The sequence below is a fragment of the Sinohyriopsis cumingii genome, chromosome 14 (genome assembly GCF_028554795.1).
Source record: "Sinohyriopsis cumingii isolate HCF-2022 chromosome 14, ASM2855479v2, whole genome shotgun sequence".
NCBI lineage: Eukaryota > Metazoa > Mollusca > Bivalvia > Unionida > Unionidae > Sinohyriopsis > Sinohyriopsis cumingii.
In genome coordinates this window covers 117,684,819-117,710,236 of record NC_142974.1, presented here as the reverse complement: position 1 = coordinate 117,710,236, position 25,418 = coordinate 117,684,819, and the positions used below count along the sequence as shown (strand labels likewise).

The following is a 25,418-nucleotide window of genomic DNA, read 5'->3' as shown; positions in this document are numbered from 1 at the left end:
CGGGTGGAAATGGTTCCACATCTCCCTCAAGGTACAGGATATCCAGGAGAAGCAATGGAAGAGAGGTACCCGTCAGCAAGCGCAAACGCACAGGGCCCTAAAACACCAGCCTGTACTTAACCAAATCTAGTCCAGTTATTTAAATGGACAGTAAAAATAGAAATTATGTGTGATCCACCTTTGTAATTATTCAAATCAACTAAGTCAAATTGTTTTGAACATGATTCATTTATGAAGTTGGAAACTAATTTACAACGTGTACATACAATAATCTGATTTAAAAACCAATCAGTAAAGTCGGAATGACTTATAGTTTGCATTACGCAAAATAAAAATTAGAGAGTAAAACGTTTGTGGTGGTAAGCAAACGGATAAAATTAGAATATTACGATAGAGATATTATAAGGAATGGTTCTCAAGCCAAAATGATAACCATATACATTCAACCAGGCAATATAATTGTTGCTCGATCTTTTCATATCGAATTTAGGAACATCGTCCAGGCAGGTCCGGAAATGGTCTACACTGCTACACGGATTGGCGGGTTCCTGATTTGTAGGCAACAACATAGGTGCACTTCCTCCAGATGAAGTCCACCATTTCCTTTTCGGAGTCATGCGTAATTTTCGGTCTCAGCTTTGATACTCGACTATTGGGTATAACCGGTCACTGATAAATCCGAACTTAAGTCTTTGGACTCGTTGGTTAGATAGTTGGGTCTCCGCAAGCTGCTACACATGTATATAGCCGTGCTCCCTTTCCTTCTATTTTGTTGGATAGGCACGGCCCATGTGCATCATTCTTTTTACGCTCCTTTCTCCTTCCTTGTCGATTTAGTGACCATTGCTCCGGAGTATTTTACCTGTTACGTTCTTTGTCTTCCAGTGAAGTTATTCTGCAATACCAGTTGCTGTCCACTGCTAACTACGGTACTTGTAGGTCTGGTGGCCTCGTCTTTTCCCTTCTCTAAGGTTCGTTCATGGCAGCACGTGGGCGCTCGGTTGTAGTACTCTGCGATGTTCACTGTACGACGTTCCCTGGTTGAATGATATAATGAATATGGAATGAATGATGGTCAGACTGATTGACTGAATTATTGGATTTACGTCGCGTGCGTAAATGGTCAGACTGGAGACTATCTCGCTTGATATGGATCAAGCGCAGACGCGATAGAAACATCCCTAAAATGTTTAGGTCGGAACGCTATGATTGCTTCATTTTATGGCGAGGGATAGAGAGAAGTGAAAGAGCATGTATCGTGATAAAAATTGAAAACAAAACGACAGACATATTTTCAAAAACAGTTTTATTCAAATAACTAGCAACCAACAAGTAACAATAAAACAAAACATTTTTCAAATAACAAACTATTTTTGACAAGGTTGATAACGTTATGAAGTTAGACATGATTTTCATTGATGCAAGCGAAGTTTCCTAGCTAAAGACAAAAGAGAACCATAATGGTCATCGTTTCTAGAAGAATGACGATCAAAATAAGTCACTAAATGTTCAAAGGAATATCAAGATTGCGTTGAGGAAGAAAATACACACAATATTGTCAAAACACCATATAATCGGTGCCTTGTAATTTCATATTACTGAATCGTGCCGTCTGGGCATTTGTTCTCATAAAGGTCGCAATCCATACAAATCAAATTAATCCACACAAACCTCTTTAGGGAAGTAGACGGCTACCCAGTGTGTTCCTGGGAGATGACTGTCGTCTGTGTTGATGACATAAGCTTGATGGTCTTGAGGTTAGCGATAAGGCAGTTCATCTTTGCCACACACAACAGGATTTCAAGAAGCAGTGTACAAACTGTTGTTCAAAAGGTAATAATGTTCCCAGGTATCAATTTTTGAGTTGTTTTGTTTTGTTTACTAGATTTTTCTTCACAGGTAATAATAAGTTGTCAATTCAATTCCTGATATTTTGCTTGAAAATCTCTGACAAATAACCGTTTCATAGATTCGTCACCACAATCTGAGCCAAGAGAGCTTCGATGTGATGGATCTATAGAGCCATCTACGTAGGAGATGAACGATCACGCAAGTCTGTATACCAGTTATGCAACACGGCTTATTCCGAGATGAGACTCCTAGCTTCCTCCAGATACTTGTCCAATTTTTCTTCTTGACACAGCATCATACATTAATTGTGTTGAATTTGACTGGGATGATCGTTTGGACATCCATAGCAATCCTTCTTGATCAATTCTGTATTTTGTTCTGCCAGGTGTTTGTTGTTCTTGTGCTGGCTATCTTGACTTCATCGATATGTTCTCATCGTCTTTGTCTTGGTGTTATGTTTCCATGGTATCTTCCCATTCTATTTCCATAGATTCTCCACCATTAAAAGTGGGATTACAGTCTTCCATAGTTTCTATTATTCTAGAATGACTTATCTCAAACGGTTGATCTTTATGGTATTATCAAATTGGGCATACAAGATGACGTTCACTGTGTGGGGTAGATTTGTTTTAAACTGAAATTCCACACGAATCTGACCGGATTGTATATGGTGGAATTGTCCCATGTCGCGGCCTTGTTCAGGAGTGAAATAAGAAGCACACAAAGTGTAGTCTTATGCATAATCCTCGTCCGTAATACTGTGAGTGGTGTTGGTTCCTAACTCACCGATGGCTTCATATGGGGACAAGTACGACCTCAACTAATACTTCTCATCCTTAGGTTCGAAGGGTCTGGTACACAAGGTCTTGTCATCGTGACTCACTTCAATCTTTGATACGTCGTAGTGATAAAAGTTGAAAGAAATTCCATTTTTGACTCCGCTGAATCCAGTGTCGCTCACAATACCAATGATTAAATGTTTGGGTAACTGCCCTTGAAACAGAAGATCTTCGATCATGGAGTGCTGTCCAGTCGGAATGGTGAAAGTTTTCACTTTCATGCGTCCAATCGTTTACCTGGCCGTCGTTCTGCTCAAAGTGTGACTGATGTCGTTTCCCACTTTAGGTAACACTTCCACATGTCGTTCGTAGAGTATGGCTTACTCAATGAAACGTTTGTAAGGGTCATCAGTTGCATCCATCATATGGAAAGCGATACTGCTGCCATTCAGTCTCAGACGGACATCCACACCATTCAGTAAATACTTTTCTTGTAACCACATTTCCAAAAACGATCCATCAGTTCTAAACTTTTGTTGTCTGCAATGATTTTGTCTCGACAAGCGTTGAATCCAACATTCTCATCTTTAATCTTTCCTTCTTTAAATGTCGCATGCCTTCCTCTCCCTCTTGCACACATCCTGGAAACGCAGTTAGGGGCTGCAAACTCTTCTGGTGCCAGTGGCCAGCTGTTCATATAGAATATCCTTTGGCAGCCTCCCACCCTCGATGCGTCGGACGTGTCTCAGCTATCGAAGGTGGCGTTTGCTCAGCATGGAGTATACGCCGGGGATACTTGCATGCTGAGTGGGACGCGGTCTTGCCAGGCGATTTTCAGAGTGACTAAGTCGATTTTGATGGAAGAAGCAGTTGTGTCATCTTGCACGCTGATGTTTCTCTACTTCAGACATATGCTGGGCCCGAATTGCATGATGCAGGCATCTGCAAAACGGTCTCCCATTCTCTGGAGGGTATCCTTGGTGTCGGTCACAAGATCCGCCTCAGCCGCAGAGAACATCTACCTGATGAGCACCGACCTCATTTTGGTTTTCGAGCACAATCGTGTAGGTCGAACAGCCTCCCGTCGGACCTGCTGTGCAGATATACGCCTTCAGTGGACGCGTCGTAGGCATAGCAAAGGAGCAAGAAGATTCTGAAAAACGTCAGCGTCAGCACGCAGACCTGCTTAACGCCACTAATGATGGGGAAGGAGTCTGAGGACAAAGTATCGTACAGGACTTTTCCCTTCATATCGACATGAAAAGAGATTATCATGCTGCGGAATTTTTTCGGGGTGGGGGTGGGGGTGGTCAGCCGATGTTACTGAGAAGTTCAAATAAGCCCTTCCTGATGATCAGGTAGATGGCCTTAGTGAGGTGGCTTACACTTGAAGAAGGTGTTTGTAACGCAAGGTCATAGTAAGTGCACAGTTTCAACAGTCTGTGACCATTTTCGTTAGTCTTTCCAGTGCCATGACTCGTGGTCCACACCTACTCTGGCATTACAGTCGCCGAGGAGGAATATTGGTTCATCTTTAGGGCATTCCTTGATTTGTTTGCCCACCTGCCCATAAAGCTGTGCCTTTGTGTCTTCTGAAGACGTGAGGGTGGGAGATTAGACACTAAGGATGTTAGCAGGACCTGCAGAAGAGGCAAGGCGGATTGACAGGAGACACTCAGTGCCCCTTGAAAAATGCTCAGCTGAGGCCAGGAGGGTGTTTTTGATGTTTTTGAAGCCCACTCTGTGCTGGCGGGGCTCCTCGTGCTCTCGACCCTTCCAGAAAAAGGTGTAGTTTTCCTCTGAGGGGGCCGCTGAAAACGAACCTGTCTTCCTTGAAGGCAGCTATGCTGACATTTAGTCTGGTGAGCTCTCTGTCGATGATGGCCGTCTTCCTTGTTTCGTCCACCTCCCTGGGGTAGTCAGAGATGCATGTGCACATGATGCATACATTCCTGCTTGCGAATTGAAGAGCTGAAGTCTTCTTTGTTGGTTTGTTTCTTTTGTATTGTGCAGACCATCTGCCTGCTTGTCATGCTGAGCAACACACTGAACTCCAGGCACCCACTAGAGAAGGCAGACGTTGGCAGGCAAACACATTACTGACTGGGGACTGCCTGTCTTGAGGCGGGCGGTAGTCAGCAAGTGTGACGCAATGATTCCTCCCACCGTCAAAGCTGACCCGTGGCACCCATTTCCCTACGCCAATCGGGTGGGACTTATAACCTGTAGACTGCCAGCTTCCGTGTTGTTTCCTTAGTCATGGGTGAGGCTGGAGTGTCCTCTCCATGGCTCAAGCCTGTGCATGGAGTATTGAGATCATGGGCTGCCAAAACATCAGGATCCCCCTCTCGTCCTAGCTGGTGGGCTCCAAGTTAATGCTGAACTTGACAAATGGCACCAGTTTGAATGTAGAAGCTGACGTAATAAAATCGTAGTTGACACCCAGCCTCCTTAGGGGCTTCACTCCAGATATTCTGTCTAGGTTTATTCCTGTAGCCATTCCTTCTCCCGACGATATCCACATGGGGGGGGGGAGGGTCTGGGCAAGAGTTCCTGCTTGCCAAGGGAAAGTAAAGCATATCACATAGTCTCTTCTTTCCAGGTGTAGTGATTGCCGCACAGTCTGGTTCTGCTAGGCATGAGGCATGAGGTTACTTGCTTATGACCTCTCCTACACTATTGTGTCCACAGCAGCACCTTGATGCGGGGTCCCCTGTTTTCAAGCCTGCTGTGTGGCGCAACTGAGTGACCGGTGGTATAACTGGGTGGGCAGACAGGGCTCCTTAGCCTTACCAGGCAGCCAGCCAAAGAGATGGAAAACTCTGACTCCAAACATGGGTTTGTTAGCATTGTCAGGCTGTTCATATAGAAGAAGGAAACTCTGATGCCAAACCCACCATTGGATGATGGCTCTGATGCCTTACTGATCAATATTACTGCACATATGCAAAATCAATATGAAGTAAACAGAGCTAACATGTCAGTGATGTCATGTTCAGGTGGGCAGAACTGAATTAAAAGTTTATTTTTTTCAGATCATCTTTGACAGTTATCATAGCGGAAGAAGGAATCAATTAAAATTTGATTGGATTAACTTTTGATAAAATCTCTGCATGCGTGTCAGTTTACTCGACAAAACAGTCATTTCTACAAACATGGATATTCAATGGCTAGCAAAGACTAATGGCAAAAGTGGTCAACTTTAATTTTGTTTAACAAATTATTCATTTCCTTTGATCAGTGAAAGATTAAAAATTTCAGGTGTTTAATTAATGCATCTTTGAGTAAGAATATACCACAAATTATGCTCAGACAGAGGTCTCAGTAGAATTTTAAAACTAGGAGTACAGGACTCCCATTTTGGTAAAAATAGGAGTCTGACTAGCAAAAGTTGCAGTCCCCTTCAGGGGTCAAGCTGGACTTGAATTTTAGGGAGAAATGACTTCTCCTTTTGGATAAAACATGGAGAAGTAAGAGCTCAATAGGGGGGTTTCATGGTTGTAATGGAGTTACTGATCATAGCACCTAAAATTACCTCCCGTAGCTCCAATGCGCATGCCCACAAAAAAATTCCAGTTCCGGATAGTTCACCATTCTACACTTGGATAGCAAAACATACAGTCAACAAAGGAAGGAATCTTAGCTGTACTACAGATAATTATGGTTAAACCAATGAATCAGTTATATATGTCAAACATCTTTTGTTCATGCTAGAAGAAGAATTATAGACATTAAATCAGATAATTAGATTCAGCGTCCATACTTACATTATATCTGATAATTAAATAATATTTTCTTTCCATACTTAAATGATATCAAATAATTAAATCAAATACACTGTTCATACCTGATAACATAGATTCATTATCCATAATTTCAGATACATTTGTAGGAACATTTCAATTTGCTCTCCGATTTTAAGCATTTATTGCACATTTTTGGTTATATAACTTTAACAAAAATGATCTTAACAATTGTCATTTTGCATATTATATGTTTATATATCCTTCTTTCTCAGTTACTTTTGCAAGGCCAATAGTTTATTTATAACACAAGTTAAGAAAGTGATAACGCAAGTTCGATAAGAAAATTATAACACGAATTTGATACCTTAGCTAAACATTTAAACCAGAAAAGATTTTTTAAAAATGAAACAGTCTTTTAGTGTATTCAGAAGAACTTAACAAAGCAATAATTACATTAGCTATCATAACGATAAATGCGTGTAATTAATGCTGACGGAATATTTATTCATATTTGGGTGTTAATATCGTACAATATTCAGATTAAATAACATCCCAATGACTATTTTTTTTGTTTCATTTTCTTTTTGACTTTTGAAACATCAAGTATCGGACAGTACATGCAATAACTTTCAGCATGATTTTTTCTTTGCTTATGCTGACATGTAATAATTCTGAAATTTGCTGGGGTCTTTAGACAACATTTCTGATTGCCACCAGCAAATTCATCTAGAACAGCCATCTTAAAATTAATTTAATTCTGTTGAACTTATCTTGCATCAAATATGTAAGTTTTAAAGATCCAATTATTTTACAGATTCCGTCCTATTACTTTGGTTCGCCTTTTAAATTGATATTAATCCACGTGACCAGATGTAAAATTGCACACAGTATGATTTAAAAAAAGAGACTGCTTGTAAGAACATGCTCTACAAGTCAATAATAAATGGATACTCAAAAATATTCATTTTTGTTGTCTTTATTTATCAGTCACTCTTTCTATCTTAGCATCATTTTATACTCGTTTTTAACCAGAAGTATGTTTATGTAATATACGTATGCGAACACACATTCATTCGAGGATATACATACCCATGCACCAGATGAAAGAAGACAGACATGCATACAGACATACAGGCAGATAGGTGAGAGCCACAAATGTCCTACAAATGCATAGTGTGTCTAACATCGATATTTCTCCAAATTTTATACTCTAAAATTTCCAACCGTTCAAGGAAATAAAATTAAAATAATCACCAAGTAGACTTGTACATGTGCCTGTCTGTGCAAGCGTGGTTGACATTTGTGCATTTTGAAAAAACTGTTATTTCTTAAAAAATATCATGAACATTCATAGAAAAGCAACAGTTTAAATCAATAATAAAAAAAAACCTTAAGAAGTTAGAATTGTTTTCTCGTTGTTCAATCTCCATTAACTGCTATGACTGAGGCTGTAAAAAATAAACATTTTTATTATTCTTCAAGCAAGATAAATTGCAGTAACTCTTTACGCAGCAATACACTTTCGCACAATCAAATAATACAAACTGGAGCATAAGGTAGTAATGGAAAGTTGATTAAGTTATGAAATGGTCAGAAAACATTTATTTGAAAGCTGGGAGCAGTGCAAGTTAGTGAGAAAAAATTAAAAGATGTAAAAATAATTGATCAAATATTGATAGAATTTATTTTTAAGATAGTGAGATATCAATCCTGCTTGCATAATGTGTCATTTTCTTGATCTACATCTGCCAACTTAATTGACTGAACTATCAGGAAGTGAGTTGCACCAAGATGCCCTCTGGTGTTTTCAAGGGGAGATACTAACCGTGAAACCCCCTATATGGAGAAGTGGATGCACAGCAAGAAATGCAATCTTGCTCTCTCTCTATATATATTTATATATACAAACATAAATACATATTTACATATGTATGTTCCATTATTTGAATTTCTCAGTATTCATATTTGCATTTAACTAATACATTATTTTCATGTAGACAATTTTCTGAGTTATTTTGGCCATATGACTCTAAAGATAATAACACACACTACCTTGCAACAAATTTTAACCAGGTAACCAGATTATATTGCTGCAAATTAAAGTTTTTAAATTCTTTTAATTATTCATACTTTATAAAATTTCACAATAATGGCAGCTAAAGTTTTTATTTTGATGTACTCTTATAAATTACCACATGTACATCTCTGGGTCTTTCTACCTCTGAATTCAATCACTGAAAACATTAGTACATTTGTCCCCACGGACAACAGACAAAGCCTTTGAACTTGCCGTCCAGCTATTGCATCCTGTTCTTGTGATGTACTCTTATAATGACAACATGTACATCAAAGGGGTCTTTCAGCCACTGAATTCTTTCATTGTAAATATCTGCACAGCTAATTGATCAATACATTTTCCCACAAAGCAGATGGCTGAAGCCGCACACTTATCACATGCATATGGAGGATTCCCACCTCAGTGATTTTCTATGACACAAATAAATGAAACTGGTGTCTAAATATGCGTGATTAAGTGTTTCCAAGATCTCAGGTCATGATTTATGTTTTCCTTAAGAACTGTTTTAAACTGAATAATAAGACTGAATACTATTGTTAGATCTATTTCTGAACTGTTTAATCACAATATCTTAGAATTATATTTTCTTTTGTCTCGATCTAAAAAACTATCAGTAAGTGCCTATAATATAAACTAAATTATTGATTCCTCTATATTATGAATAGATGCAATCAGATCCACAAATTGTCCAACAGTGTCAACTGAAATCTGAACTATCAGCAATGTTACTGCTCATGTTTCTGATCCTCTTATTTTTTCTTTAATTTCGTTTTCAATGTTTTCAACTGATGTTGCTTCTGTAGATGCCTTTTCATAGTTCCCCTCTGTCTAAAGACTTGATCGCAAAATTCACATCTGAATGGTTTTTCTCCAGAATGTACTCTCATGTGGCCTTTAAGAGTACCACTGTGTTTAAACATTTTATTACAATGTTTACATATATACGGTTTATATGCAGAATGAATTCTCAAGTGTTCTTTGAAATTTGCCCCATGATTAAACTTCTTTCCACATTCTTCACATTTATACTGTTTGTCTCCTGAATGAATTATCTTGTGGTGCCTCAAGTTTCCACTGTCAGAAAACGTTTGTCCACAATCTTCACATTTGTACGGTTTTTCACCTGTATGAATTCTGAAGTGTGTCTTTAAGTATGCTTTTGCACTAAAACATTTACAACATACTTCACATTTGTATGGTCTGATTCCTCCATGTGTTGTCATATGCGTCTTTAGGATTCCAGACTGGTTGAAACTTTGGCCACACACTTCACATTTGTACGGTTTTTCCCCACTATGTACTCTCAAATGCCTCTTAAGATGACCGCTTTCAGTGAAACGCTTATCGCATACTCCACATTTGAATGGTTTTTCGCCAGTGTGTGTTCTTATATGTTTCTTTAAGTTACCACGGTCTGCAAACTTCTTATCACAAAACTCACATTTGAAACGTTTCGTCTCAGTCTCATAGGTATTATCACTAACTTTTGGAATCAAGGACTTCAAGGAAGTGGACAAGGATGATCCTTCGTTTGAAAGATCCATTGACCTAGAGCTAATTCCGGGTCGACGTTTTGTGTGAACTACGGATGGCACATAATCTTAGGATCCTGCTATTCAGTAACTCCGTTCAATTAATATTTCGACTGTACATTGTTGGCATACTATAAAACTTATTAAATCAAGGGTAAGAATAGACAATGCAGGTGTTTCTGCTGTTCGGAGATCTATACCTTAATATGTACACGAACGAACAAGGTCGACCTATTTGTAGCCTCATTAAAAAAAAAACACAAAAAAAACCCCCCAAGGCGAATAAACAGTGATGCGGTAAATATTCCAATCTTAGGATTCTCCTATCCAGTAGGACATTAACTCCGTTATATTAACCTCGAGACTCTTCATAAGTATACGATAAAACTAATTAAAGTTAAGATTAGACAACGCTGTTTTTCGGAGCTCTATACCTTTACACGAACGAACAATTTAAACAACACGGCGAACAAACGGTGTTGAGGTAAACATTCCAATCTGTCATTTGACCGGTGCAAGGACTTTTTGTATGCACGATTTTAATGCCACATACACCTGCCTAATATAAAAATTCAAAAAAATAATCCCCCAAACACACGAGTCTGGTCAAAAGCTTCCCTATTTCTGGAGAGGAAAATAAAACAAAACATAAGAAAGCATTCATTTGAGGAGATAAGTGAATGGAAGTTTATAGGATAAAAAGTTTATGCACCCGGATAAAAATTATACACGCATTTTTCACGTTGGAAGGTCAGTTTTGACAGTACGTGATTCTCAGTGAAACACAATCCCTTTCCCTCGGTACTAATTTTGAAGACAAAAGTAAATAAATAAATAAATAAATAAATAAATAAAAGCATTGTGTAGTCAACAGCTTGATGCAATTCAAAATAGTTGTCATCTGCGCAATTTTTTAGATGTTCTACTTGCCTTGAACCCACTCGACTGTTGCTATTAGTGGCTAGCTTGTACGTCCTAGCATAATATTCTATTGTTATGTTTATTTAATCTACATTGTTTGTCAGGTTTAAAAAACAAAAATTCATTACATACTATTGTAATTTAACATTGTCTCTTGGACTTGACCTTGTCCAGAACTGAGTTCATTTCTGCCTTACCTGAACTGAATTTTTTTAATTTTGTTGCGTAAACAACTAATACATAGCTAAATTATTATCCTTGCGTATGGGTTTAAAATTACTATCATTATTAATAGAAGTAAATATGTTTATTTGTGTCTAGTCCCAGGTTTTGAATTTCCTTAGTGTATTTTACATGATCTAGGTTCTGGTTTTTATTTTGTAAACATCAGGAACATTATAGAAGGTTCTTTTCCATTAGGTAATGGGAATTTTTAACATAGAAAACGCAAATTGTTACATGTGATCGAGTAGAGACCTATATAATCTTGTAAGTTTATAATCCATTTAAAGTTTCTTTAATTATGCCGAGGACGTGGTCTTGTGTGGAGGTAGAATTAAATGATAGAACAATAAGCAGCAAAAGAGTACAAGATAAAGATAGGTATAGCCAAAGCATTTAAAACTGTAGCAAATCTCTTAGCTAGTACGGAGTAGAAATTGTCACCAGGACTAACTTTCATTTGCTTTATGTTGTGCAATTTTAGAACTGGTAATGTTAAAATATCGCATAAATGCTATTTATCCAACAGATGTACATCTTATATTACTTGCTTGCAATAATGATTTAAAAAAAAAATGTGCCGGAAATAAATGTGATTAAAACTTGTATTGTTTTAATTGTTTTTATTCGTGTGGAGAATATAGTGGATACGTATTAATCATCGTTCAAAGTAAATACGGCATATGAAACTATTCGTCAAAATGCTCCGATTTGAAATGCGACTAAAAAAACATTTCACCTTTTTGACTATTTCAGTTAGGAATGTTTCATTCCTGTAAAGGTCAATGTACTTGATGTCCTGGCTCGAAGGTTACTGGCTGTTCTTACGAGGTACATTTCTGTGCACCGTTGCAAGTTAAGTTACCCTTGACGCTGAATAAAATAGTCAGTTTTCATCTATAAATTACTTTCATTCCTACGGAAATGTAATCTACTGTTAAGTTTCAAATATGGCAATGAGAGGTGAAATTACTTAATCGCTACACGAATATGGACAACTGACTTCCACAATGGGAGGTTTATTTATAGAAACCATCTGGTGTGCAGCCAGAAATGGAAACCTTTTGGAAACTACAAGTCCGCAGGGCTGCACTGAATTCCCAAAGTCCGCTATCTACCTCTGTACGGCGACCACATCGAGCTTGTGCCCATATATGTTCAATAGGTTCTTTCTTGACATTTCTGACAAAGATAAATTATTTGTCAAACAACGCTATTTGTGCAGTCCTTTGCCTTATAATTCGCCAGAAAACTTACTAAAATGAATCGTAAGGTTAAAATTTCTTTTAATTATGCCAAGTGCGCATTATTGCGTGCCCGTATATAATTAAATGACAAAAATATGTCATCAAAGATTATATATTGAAAGAATAATACGTCTATCCAAAACATTTGGAATTTTAAAAATAAATACCTCAATAAATATATGTAGTTTCTATATCGATTTATATTTGATTTAGAGATTGACAGTGTAATTTGCATCCGTATAAAAATGAAAAATTAAAAAATTAAAATCAAAATCAAAAGGAACGCCATGGGAAAATAAATTCACTTACATGTTATTATTCAGGCGGCTTAAATTAGAGGTCTGATCGAAGTAAATGAGACACATACACATGTCCGAAGAGTAAAATTAAGATTTAAATCTTTCATATTTCACTTTACATAGATAAAATTACACTTTCATTACAAGCTAAGCCGTTGGCCGTGGTATAATTATTAGTGCGCTCGACCACGGAAACACGTTAGGATCGTAAAATAACTCTGTATGTTACCCTTTTCTAGAAAATTCCCAATTTTGCTTTCTGTAATGACATCGTGTAATATATGCAATGAGACGCATTTTAACACACAAACCTTTCAACTCGCTCATTCTTTTGTATCGAACCCCTCGCATTTCTTTCCATTATTTCTTCTCTTAACTGATGAATCATTATTAAACAAAACATTGATTCCATGATCAATGCCTAAGCATACTTTGGAATGTACACTTGTATATCAATTGCTGGACCAGTAGCGGTGGTGCCTCCGATAAATTTTCAGTGGCAGATAACTGACCACTAGTCCCCATTCCTTTTCCTCTTTCCGTGAGTGGAATTTCCCAGGATTCATTTAAAAGGTCAAACTTGGCGATATATTTCGCATTTCCAATTTTCGCGACGCAACCATCTATCCTTCGCATTTGAAATGATGCCATTTTGGTGACACTGTTGGCTTTTCTATAGTGAGCACACGTGGGAAATGTATCGTATGCCTTAGTCACAATAATACATGGTAAACTGCAATTACATTAACATGGTTCTATTAAAGCATTCTGGAGTAATTATTAATATTTTTCATTCACATATTACTTTTCGAGGGGATTCATCCAGCCAGAACGCAGTTTCGCAGGTGTAGATTCCACTGTATGAACGTTATGATAGATTTTAAATTGTTCTTTTTGGAACCTTAGGAAACAAGTACTCATTCTCACATAATAGTTAATTTAGTTCATTCATTTAATATTGCTGCTTTAGATATAAAATTTTCAGATCCGGATTGTTCAATATTTCTGAGTTGCAAAACTTGGTGAAGCTAACTTTACTACAGTCAGATTGCATTCCATCGTTTACACCCTCAGTCTGCGAGCAGCAGGGAAGTTGTACAGACCAGTGGTTCCAGACCAAATAAGCCTTCCTACGAGAACATTTCCCGTAGAAGCCTCAGTTTTCAAAAATAAGCCTTCCTACGAAAATTAATTTGCGTAAATTCACTCCCGACTGCAATTTTTTGTGTGCAAAATCGATGATTCCGGACAAGGATTTTGGGGGGGGGGGGGAAATTTTATTCTGGTGTCGATGAAGTTTGCAAAGTTTGGCTGCTGATCCTAATTTTACCTCGCATTAAAACAATATAGTTGAAAATAATATGAGTCCGAAAGCTAGTACAGTTGGAGAGCCTCATTCTGCCAGATTAGCGCGAGAGCAATTAGCGGCATTAAAGAAGCTTATCCCGACAAAACAATTATTCAAGAGAAATGTTCGTGGTTACGAAGATGTACAACATGGAATTGCCGAGGAATCATCGAAATGGTTGAAGCCAGTTACCGGAACAATCGAGCAAGTTGTATTTGGCGACGAAAAAGATCCGGATACTAAGAAAAAGGGAATCTTTCCCATGTTGAAAGGTATTGAGGAACAATCACGAACATTACCCGAGCGATTAGCAATAGCAGCAGCAGCAGCACAACAGGGAGGGCAGCCTGCAATTGCTTATAAAATAGGTAGTAAGGGAAAACCTGGAGTAGGAAAACCTAGAGTAGGAAAATCGGGAGTAAAAAAAGGGAAATTTAATATCGATGATTTAAGAGAAAATTTTACCGATGAGGGATGGAATATAATATCACAACCGTTATCTACGATATATAGTTTAGATCAATTTGGTCAACTTGTGGAAGATATGTTTAGTATTCGAAATGAATATTTGACTGATATAGGAAGAGGAAGATATCGAAGTCGTAATATTTGGTTTAGTACGTTATATAGAGTTTATGCGGGAAAAACACAGGCGAGTGAAAGGGATCCATCTTTTAGGAGGTTTTTAACAGCAGCAGACGATAGATATAATTATAATAAACAAATGGCGGAAGAAAGAAAACAGCAAGAGAAAGAAAGAAAAGAACAGGAAAAGAAAGAAAAAACTAAAACACGAGGAAAAAAGGTAATACCACAGGAAGATATTCAACCACAGGAAGGAGATATTCAACCACAGGAATTAGGAGCTAGACCAAAAGAAAAAATTCCACCTCAGAAAAAAGAGAGAAAATCAAGAAGGAAAAAAGATCAGAGTGATCAAGAACAAGTAACTCAACCAAGCGAATATAAACCATCTGCGGATAATGGTTCGTTTGCAATTGATCCTAATATATCCGCTGATAATTATTTGAACAAGAATTTGTTGTATTTACTCAGTAACGATGGTTCAAGAATTCAGATGGCTGCGGATAATTCTCCGGAAAATAAAAGATTTTTTTTGAATAATAAGGATATTGCCGATAAAATTGAAGAAATTCATTGGCTAGCGATAATTTATTTTGGTGGTTTAGGAAAACCAGTAAAATATAATGATGAAAATTTTGGAAAATTTTCATCAGATGTTATTAAACACAGATTTACGAGTATGAAAAAGACAATTTCGTCATCTAAGAGTGATAGTCCTTCTTCCCCCTCTTTTGATCTTCACCATCCCTCCCTTTCTCCTACATTATATCCAAGGAGTCCTCCTACAACGCGTCCCCTTTGGGCCGGCTTCCCACCTCCAGAACCAACATCGACAAACTGGAAACCACAGGAACTTTCACCCAAAGAAAAATGGAATGTTCCGAGAGATGAGCACCCTGCTGCTAGAAGCCGCGATCCTCAACAATTACCATATTCGCCAATGACGTCGCCACCGACGTCGTCAGGGACATCACCAGGGTCATCTTCAACGCCGTCAGACGAAGTATTCCGCGTAACGCCATTGCAATCTCCAGAACCAAAAACAGGAAGCGGATATACCGTTTGCCCTGACAGCGTTGTCAACGATGTATCTCGCCTTGAGGTATTAATCGGAGGAAAACGAGCCGGAAATAACTCTCGCGAAGTAATCAACGAAGCCTCAGATATTTGTCAGCGGTTATTCCGCGGTGGCATCATCAATTCTCACATTTACAAGAAACTTGTCGATGAACTCATCAATTAAAACAACACAATTGAAATAACATGATTGTTCACAAACATCAGCGCAGACCTAAACAGGTCCGCATAGTAAACTCTAGATTGCCCGTGTACAAATATATCCACGGCAATGGATTCGGTGATATCATTGGAAGTCTCGTTACGCGAGTAATACCTAAAATCGGACCCACGATCAAACAATTCGCGTCAAAAGCAATAGGAAAAATCGGCGAGACTGCCATTTCTGGTATCGGTAATTTGGCCAGCAAGGGTTTCAATGCTGTCAAAAGTAAAATATTAAATTTAGTGCGCAAAAAACAATTCGTCAAATTACCCATCACCAGAGAAATGCCACCCGAAGTCAGTAAAGCCATAAACGACGCAGCAAATAAAAAAATAAATGATCTCGCAAGGGAAGTTGCTAAGACAAATATAGCGCAGGAAGTTGCTAAGACAAATCTCGCAAATGAAGTTGCTAATACAAGTTTTATTTCAGGCAGTGGTCTTCGTTTTAGATGATATTCTTAATAATAAATGTTCGCACAAGTGTCAAATGAAGTGTTCGACATGGACGAGCCTGTAGGCAGAGACACATCCGTGCGAGATTTCCAGTATTTCTCGTACGATGCAGTTGAACCAAATACAAATAATCGCTTGGAAATTCAAGTTCACGATACAACAAGATATTTTCTTCCATCTGAGGCATATATCGAGGTTGTTGGGAGAATTGTAAAGGAAGATAATACCAACTACGATGCAGATTATAGTGTTGGGTTTGTCAACAACGGCATCATGGCATTATTCAAGAGCGTCACTTACATGATCGACGGAAGAGAGATCGAATCAATTACGGACAACGTTGATACTCGGATGATTTTACCAGGTCAGCCGGTCCTAGTATGATGTTCGCCAAGGATAATTCCAATGACTCGGACCATTCCCCGTATGTTATGGGCAGACCGCAAAATCTCGCTGGTAATGCCGCCGCCACCAACGTCGATGTAGTACTCGGCCCCAATCCCGATTACAACCTTGGATTTGCCACGAGAAGAGCTATGTTAAAGGGAGTTGAACGAAGATTTTCCTGTGCAATTCCGCTATCTCACATTTTTGGATTTTGCAGGCACTTCAGGAAAGTTATCTACGGAGCAAAACACACGATAACTTTCGTTCGAGACGCTGCTGGCAGTGACAAAGCCATCTGGCGAGATCCTGGTGATGCAGGCAAGGTAATCCTAAACAAATTTACCTTATGGATGCCAGCGATAGTTCCATCGATGCTCGAGGAAGAAAAATTATTATCATTCATGAATCAAGGCGGAAAATCCGTCATGTCCTGGTTGACAACGATGACCGACTCCTGCGATGTTAATATTAACGGAATATTTACCTGGAGAATTGCGTCACAACAAGGCGCTTCGGCACCTAGACATATCTTTGTTGCCCTTCAAAGCACAGATAGATATAATCAAAATCGCAGTCACATGATATTTGATAATTTCGATGCAACAAATGTATCACTGAGAATAAACGGTCAACAAGAACCATCGGAGGAAATATCGATTGATTTTGACAACTATTCGACTGCCCGCGCGTATCATCGATTGTTAAGTTTCATGGGCCGCGATCAAAATATCGATACCGGATTGCAAATATCACAGTTGGATTTTAATAAACTTTATCCCATCTATTACTTTTCCTTGGAGCATCTCGATTTGGTAAAACAATCCGTTGTTGATATTCATTTCAAGGCCAGAATTAACACAGCCGGAGCAGCAAGAGCCATCGCGGTGATCCTCAGCGATAGAACAATGATCCTGGAAGGCATCAGTGGTAGAATGCGAGTCATCGATGCTCCTGTCGAGAATATGTGATAAATTCCAAATTTAGATTAAGCGATTATTAATATGCCATACGAACACGTCAGCGTAACTCTGACCCCAGGTCAGATGAAAAAACTCCAAACAGCGATATCAAAGCGATGCGGTATGAAATTAACCTTGAAAAATGATCAAATTCACGGTGGGCCTAACAAACTATCGCTAACTAGAGGTCAACGTGAACGATTTACCAAGGCCAAATCAGCAAATTCTGGCGTTCATGTGAGTCTCTCCATAGGCGCCATCAGAGATATGGTCAAAACAGGCGGATTTCTTCCTTTTCTTCCTCTGATAAAAATGGCCCTTCCGATTATTGGAAAGACATTAGGATTAGGCGCGCTCTCGGGCATAGGTTCCAAATTAGGAGAAAAAGTGGTGGGAGGACGATACGGTAAAAAAAAGGGAGGGTTACTTCCCGTCCTCTCTCTCCTGTTGCAAAAACAACAAAAAGGATCCGGCCTTTATCTAAGACGCCCCCCATACGGATCCGGTCTAAGATTAGCACGGCCTATTCAAATTTAGATTTACTTAGCGAAGCAAAGAAAAAAAATAATAAAATTTTTCAGAGGCGTATTTATGCGGGATCAACTACCAGAAAAACCAAACCCTACCGAGACAGGAATAATAAATCTCGATAAAAATACCGGCCCTGGCACGCACTGGGTTGCATACGCGATTAATCCTCGCGAAGTTATTTACTTTGATTCGTATGGATTAGCACCGCCAAATGAATTTATCAACTATGTGTCTTCGCTGAAACTTCCGGTTTGGTATTCGACACTTCCAACGCAGACATTAGCGGATCCACCGATATGCGGCCCTGAATCAATTAACGTCCTCGATGCAATTTCAAAATCATCCGGTCCGTATCACAAAATTGTATTTGAATACGCCGTAGATAAATATCATGGTTGATATTTACGGTAGATTTATCTACAGGAAGGAAAAGGCAGAAGTGACTGACGTCGATCTATCAAAGTTCGCAACCAAGAGCGATATTAAGAATCTCCTATCACTGTCAGAGGTGGACCCTGGCGAAGTTGCTGTTTTTCAAAATACCGAAGGGCGATTACACACCAGCAACGTCAAAATAACTGATATAATCAAGCGAGACGAATATAATGATCATATTAGTCAGTTTACTCGTCAATCGGAGATGGTATTAAAATCTATTGCTGATATTACCGATCTATTAGCGGTATTGCCACTAAAGGCTAATATCGCGGATGTAGAAAAATCCGACAAAGAGCTATCAGCGGCGATGCTTCTAAAGGCCGATAAAGCATTACACGACGATCTTCAGGACAGAATGATAAAAAGATTTACCAAGCTAACTAACGATCTTAAAAAACTAGACGATACATCAAAAAATCTCAATAAAAAACTCGACGAGGATATAAAGAATTCATCGAAACTTCCTCAACTACACACAGCGATCTCATCGAGAAAACAAGAAAAATAAACGAAGATATTGCCCAAATCAACAGAGAGATTGAATCGGCACGTGCATTAATATTTCAAAAAGCCGATAGAACATCACATAACGATCTCAGCGAGAAAGTAAAATCCATCAACGAGGAAATTACCAAAATAAATACCGCGATGGGTCAGAAAATCGATAGAACATCACACAGCGATCTCATCGAGAAAACAAGAAAAATAAACGAAGATATTGCCCAAATCAACAGAGAGATTGAATCGGCACGTGCATTAATATTTCAAAAAGCCGATAGAACATCACACAGCGATCTCATCGAGAGAGTAAAATCCATCAACGAGGAAATTACCAAAATAAATACCGCGATGGGTCAGAGAGCAACAATCGACGATATCAACAAGGAAATTAATAAACTCAGCGAACTTGTTGTTCCCGAATTTACTAAGGGGTTTAACGCGATGCGTGAATCGACAGAGGAGAAAATAAAAAAATCAACGAGGATCTTCTCGACTCATCTACAAAAATTAACGATATCAACACAAAAATATCACCACTGAATCTTGGAAGATTATCGCGTATTTCGATACCAGCGGAGGTAGAAACAAAAAATCTACAATGCCGTGTGCCATTTATGGTAGAGACACAAAAGGGCGCATGGACACCCGAGAATAACATATTTAAATTTACCCCGCCAATTACTGGAGTATATCGAATATTTCTTCAAGCTCCGATAAAATTTAAAATAAAAACCTCACGTGGCACTTTCTATGAAAATTTTAATTACATTATGTCCGCAGATTACGATTCCACATTTGTGCTAGAACCGCCAGATAGAACCGACATGGGACCAGTGTATTATTCTATATTTTTCGAATTTTTATCCGAATATACGCAGAATCCGTAATTGTTATCGTAAGATACTAATAAATGACCGCATCTGACTACCGTTACAATCAGGCGCGATCATGGCAGGATTCGCTAAAAAAACTACTCGACGAGTATCAGATAAAAATAAAAAAATACCAGCGTAGATTAGTTATCATTGACGTCGCCGTGTACACGGTATCCGCGATAGTCGCTGGTGCTGGAATAATTTTATCCGCGGTAACAACGATAGCGCCGATCGTAGCAACGATAATAATCTCGTCAACAACGACAATCGCAGGTGTTCTCAATATCGTAGCGAAAAAGATATCCTCGTGTACGAGTGAGAAATTATCATTGTACAAGAATAAACTATCCAAGGTCAACGACGCGTATTCGAAATTATCATCGCTGCTTTCCGAGAGTCTCAACGATGGCGTTATCTCCGATCCAGAATTTTCGGCAATGATCAGTATTTACTCCGAGATTGAACAAATGAATATTAATAATGTCCGAACTAGCCCAGATCGTGACAAACACGACACCGCCGACAACAACACTAATATCGTTAAGCTCAACCAATCCAGAATTTAGCATTAATTTTTCAACACCAATCAGCGTCAAAGAAATTGCGTTAACACAATTGCGTGTCTACAACAGCTGGCCTAATGTTAGATCGAAATCATTCGGTAAATTATCATCGAATAATTCGCTTGTTTTTGCCAACAAAACCAAACCCGATGGAACTCCCGATTGGATATATGTCGGTATACCAACAGGCAGTTACGAAATTGATCAGCTGGATAAGGAATTTACCACCAGAATATCAAATATAACCGGCGATGCTACTCCGGGAATAAAAATATCTGCGCATGAACCAACACTGTCATCGATGATAGAGGTGAAATCGCCGTACATGGTAGATATTTACCAATCATCGATTAGGACCATATTAGGTTGGCCTGAAATCGCACCTCTAGCAAAACCAAAAAAATCAGATTTTATTATTCCAGGTTGGTACGAGGAAGCTCCTCCAGAACTACCGGAACCAAAAAAAGAAGATTTTACCACCGACGAAGGATGGTATGGAGATATCAAACACAAACCTCTGATTGATAGCGCCATCAACCTCATAAACAACCACAAAATTAACCTGGTAATATTCGCTTTTACTTTTATTAACGAAAGAATTCTCTCGTGGTTGCCTCTTCCTAAAATTCCCCCCGGTGTGAAAATCTTCGACGCTACCCACATTTACAGGATAATAGCCCCCATAGATGGTATCTTGGTAAGAAGAACCCTCGACGAATTTATTCAAGATCATACAATACAATTAAATTTATTGCGGGAATCCTTTCATGAATGCATCTTAAATAAATCAGGCTCATGTAGCGAAATTATCAAACGCGTGAAGATTTTAAATCAACTCGCGAATGATGTTGAATATTATCATGGTATGTTTATTCAGGCGATAGTCGACGATATATCAATTGCCGATTATGTTCTTCCTATTAGCAAATTCGAGTTGATCAGAAATTCAGGAGAAAAACAAAAATTCATGAGAGTATTTGGATTAACCGAGGAAACGCTACCAAATTTCAAATTTCCCGATTATGATGTTGATAAAATGAGAAAATCCGTCACTGATACCATCGATGATTTATTTCCGAAGTTACATGCTGCGTGGACTAAAAAAATACAATCAGAATCGATTCTCAAACACGATAATGATCCCGCCGGGCAAGGTCGGCATATCTCGCCAGGTATCGTTAATATAACGGAAGTTATCGCGATTTATCTTCACGCGGATGTTGTCGAGGGCAGCTACAATGTTGATTCATCAGAGTCAAATCAGGCACAACAGGGATTCATCTTGTATTCGTTTTCACCTAGCGCATCTCCGGGTTATTTGATAATAAAGGAGCCGGTGAATCCGTTTTATCTGCGATGTCATAATCGATTGTTGTCAAGGATAAATTTCAAATTGACGGATCAGAAAGGAAATTTGCTTGATATCCGAGGGGAAACTGTTAGTATCAATCTACTGGTAAAATCGTGAGATTCTTCGAATCTATCTGCCATGGAAAAATGGGCCAAAAAAAATAAATAAAATCCAGGGAAAATTTTAAAATTGGAAGATTTTTTTAATTTTTGTTTTTTTTTGTGGAATTTCTTCAGGAAGATATTTCCTTGGCCTTGCTCTCATCGACAAGTTTTTTCAACTGTCTGATGCGTGAACTTGTAATTTTTCTTGATTCATATTCGTCGGATAAAATCAATCTAGCTTTTTCCACTAGCGTAGATAATTTAACAAAATCCTCAATTTGATCATCGCTGACTGTTGCAAGCGATTGATACATCGCGATTTGGATCTTTTTTATTAATTTGTATTCGGATGGTAGCGTGTATTTGTATTCGAGTTTTCCTTGAATGATTGTTTCGAATTCGGATCGGATTTTACTCGTGTCCAACTCTGATGGAAGATTTATTTTTTTCTTCAGGTCATCGATAGCTTCGATGATGTTATTTATATTTTCTTCGTCCATGTTATATTAATTTTGTAATATTCAATTATTCTTCGTCGCTTTCCGAATCGAATATTATTGGTATATAAGAAAATTTGATCCAAGTGCCGAGATTGTAGGAAAATGTCGCATTGATTTTTCCTTCTGCCGCGAATTTCACCGAGCGTGAATTAATTTCATAATATTTCGCAGCTGCAGTCATCGATTCGAATATCATCTCCTCGCCCGTTTCCTGATTTATCGATTTGACCGCCCTGGCATATTTCGGATGTTTGCCAGTATTACCATATATACAATTTTCACTCGGAGTTACCGCGCGTAGATTGGATAGTTTATTATTGAGTTTGTTTCCGTCGATATGGTCAATGACCAAATTATTCTTGATGAGTCCGCGGAAACACTCGAATACAAACCGATGAAGGGCGTAATTTGTGGATCTTCTCTTTCCACCATTACTGAAGTTACATATCAAATAACCAGTATTACTAACATTACCAACATTTTTCTTCGTTCTGATATGTCTGACGGTACCATCGGATGATGCTTCGTAACCCTCGATCGTAGGATGCGATCTATACTCGTGTGTGATTTTCATTGCAGGAATCGTTGATTTCATTTCCATTATATAATAATTATCTGTCTAAATCATAATTTGCCTTGAATCGATTAATATAATCTTCTTCGCATGTTATCACCGACGAGGATCTTTTTTTGTAATATCTGAGCAATTCTCGATAATTTTTCCCTCCACAGGATAAACACAATCGAGTCTTTCCTCGAGTGCCAACTTGGCAAACTAAACACCGCTGTGGTCCTTTACTGCCTCGTCGAATCGCATATATGTGAGCGCCACAATAATCACCTCTGCAGGATTTGTCGCATGATTTTGTTGATCCGATTGGTATCCATTTGCACTGCATATTATAATTTAAATATTTGTCTAAAATATAATAATGGATACATTTGATCTTGATGAGGCAGAATATATTATACCTGAGGTTGATCGTGCCAAAAAAGAATTTTTCGATGATGGGGGGATTCATGTTTGGTCGACATGGAAAACTAACGCTGTTGATGCTACGATGAATCTGGAACGGGCCAAGAAGATAATCGAGCATATAAAAAACTCGCATTCCGAGGAGCGATTTATCTTTGGAATAAAATTTATTGCACAAATGCCTGACGACACTTGGATTATTCGCGATAAACGAGATCCAATACGTGGCGGTAAGAAAAACGTCGTTCTTGATAAAAATTCGAAGCCAGGATTATTATTGGGAATTGACGGTCCTTATTATGCCAGGGCGTATCCATCTAGCGCTGTTGTTTATGGAATTTATCGGCTAAATAATAATCCTGACATGAAAAATCTACCTGCGATGAAAGAATCACCGATGATAAATTGCGTTGCCGAGCGCGTTATCGAGCATATGAAAAACGCTCGTCGTGGATCTGGTCTGACTCAGTTGAGGTTGGATAAAATTAACGCGTGGGCGAAGACAGTTGTTGATGGCGCATCGATTGACGATGTTGCTGTGTTGAGCAAGAAACTTAAATTTCCTATTACCGTGAAAACGCTATCGGGAGAAATATTATATTCGTCGCCGTATAGATCTCGAGGAGTACCAATCGAGATTATTGATCATAATTCACATGCGTGGTCGCAGTCGGTAATGATATTCCCGCGGGATCGTGTTGTTAAATTTTATCCTGTTGATGATGCAAAGGATAATTCCGATGCCATGTTCCGATATATCAAAATATTAGCCGCATCTGATCCAATATCGGTTTGGTTATTCTCGAGTGAAGAAAAATACGATCAGTTTATATTGCCGCGAGGAGATATTTATCGAGATGAAAAATTACATGAATCTATGAAAAATATCGCGGTGAAATATTCGTCAAATCCCGATCAGTTATTAACGAACTGCTTTACTGTTCCATCTGTTGCTGCTCACGCTGCCAGAGAGAGAAATTCGTGGAAACCTACAAGGAACGAATACCTCGCTGATATTCAACTTAGCTGTATCGAATACGGCCATGGCGGATTATGGAATACCAAGTATTATTTCGAAGACATGATATCCGTTGACATGAGCGCGTGTTATCCTGGAAGTTTCCTCGGATATGGCGATTGTGCGGATTATTTTGCTAAATTTGGCCATCCCACCAGCGAGATGACAAGGGTAGCAATTAACGGACCGTTACCTGATTTTGTCATGACCGGATTCGCTTGTGTCACTTCATTCGAGTTTGCTGAAAATTTACATAAAATTTGTTATATTTGGTTTGGTCGGCATTTCTCTCAACGCAGATGGGTCCCTATAGTGTTATTGAGGTATATGCTGGATTCGTCAATGTTAATATCGTTGACGGTTAGCGAGGCAATTATATCATACAGAAAACAAACTAAGGTGTGGCTACCGACGGACTGTGAAAACGCGAAGGATATTGGAAGAAAAATAATTGGTAAATTTACTCAAGGAGGATCCGTTGATCATAAACACCGACACGCTAGGTTGTTTATCAACGATGCCGAAATGGATTTTATTATTGCCGATACGGTATCGCGAGGAATATTCTGCAACAGAGAAAATATTATTATTGACGGAGTAAAGTTGGGTACCGTAATTAGCTATCTCGACGGAGAATCAGCGCAGTATACGCATTTGAGATCATCGATGCTCGCTTATGTGAGTATAAATTTACTGTCGATGATAAATAAATTTTCTGATATCGCGGTAAGGGTCGCAACGGACTCGTTTTATATCGATAAGAAATATCAGTATAGGCTGGATAATTTAATCTCCGATGGCTCTTGGGGCACTTGGAGGATAAAAAACGAGGATATCCTAGATTATTGTGAGGACGCTGATGTTGAAGATT

The 25,418-nt window shown here is 38.5% G+C and overlaps 1 protein-coding gene across 1 annotated transcript in view; it reads right to left on the bottom strand.

Moving 5' to 3' along the window:
* Positions 1–7,336: 7,336 nt before the first annotated feature.
* Positions 7,337–25,418, bottom strand: part of LOC149784687 (uncharacterized) — a 54,117-nt gene continuing 36,035 nt past the window's right edge. The window contains exon 3 of the mRNA XM_089933034.1: positions 7,337–10,053. Coding sequence (XP_089789160.1) covers positions 9,203–10,053 — 851 coding nt within the window. The 3' untranslated portion in view covers positions 7,337–9,202. The remainder of the gene's footprint in view (positions 10,054–25,418) is intronic.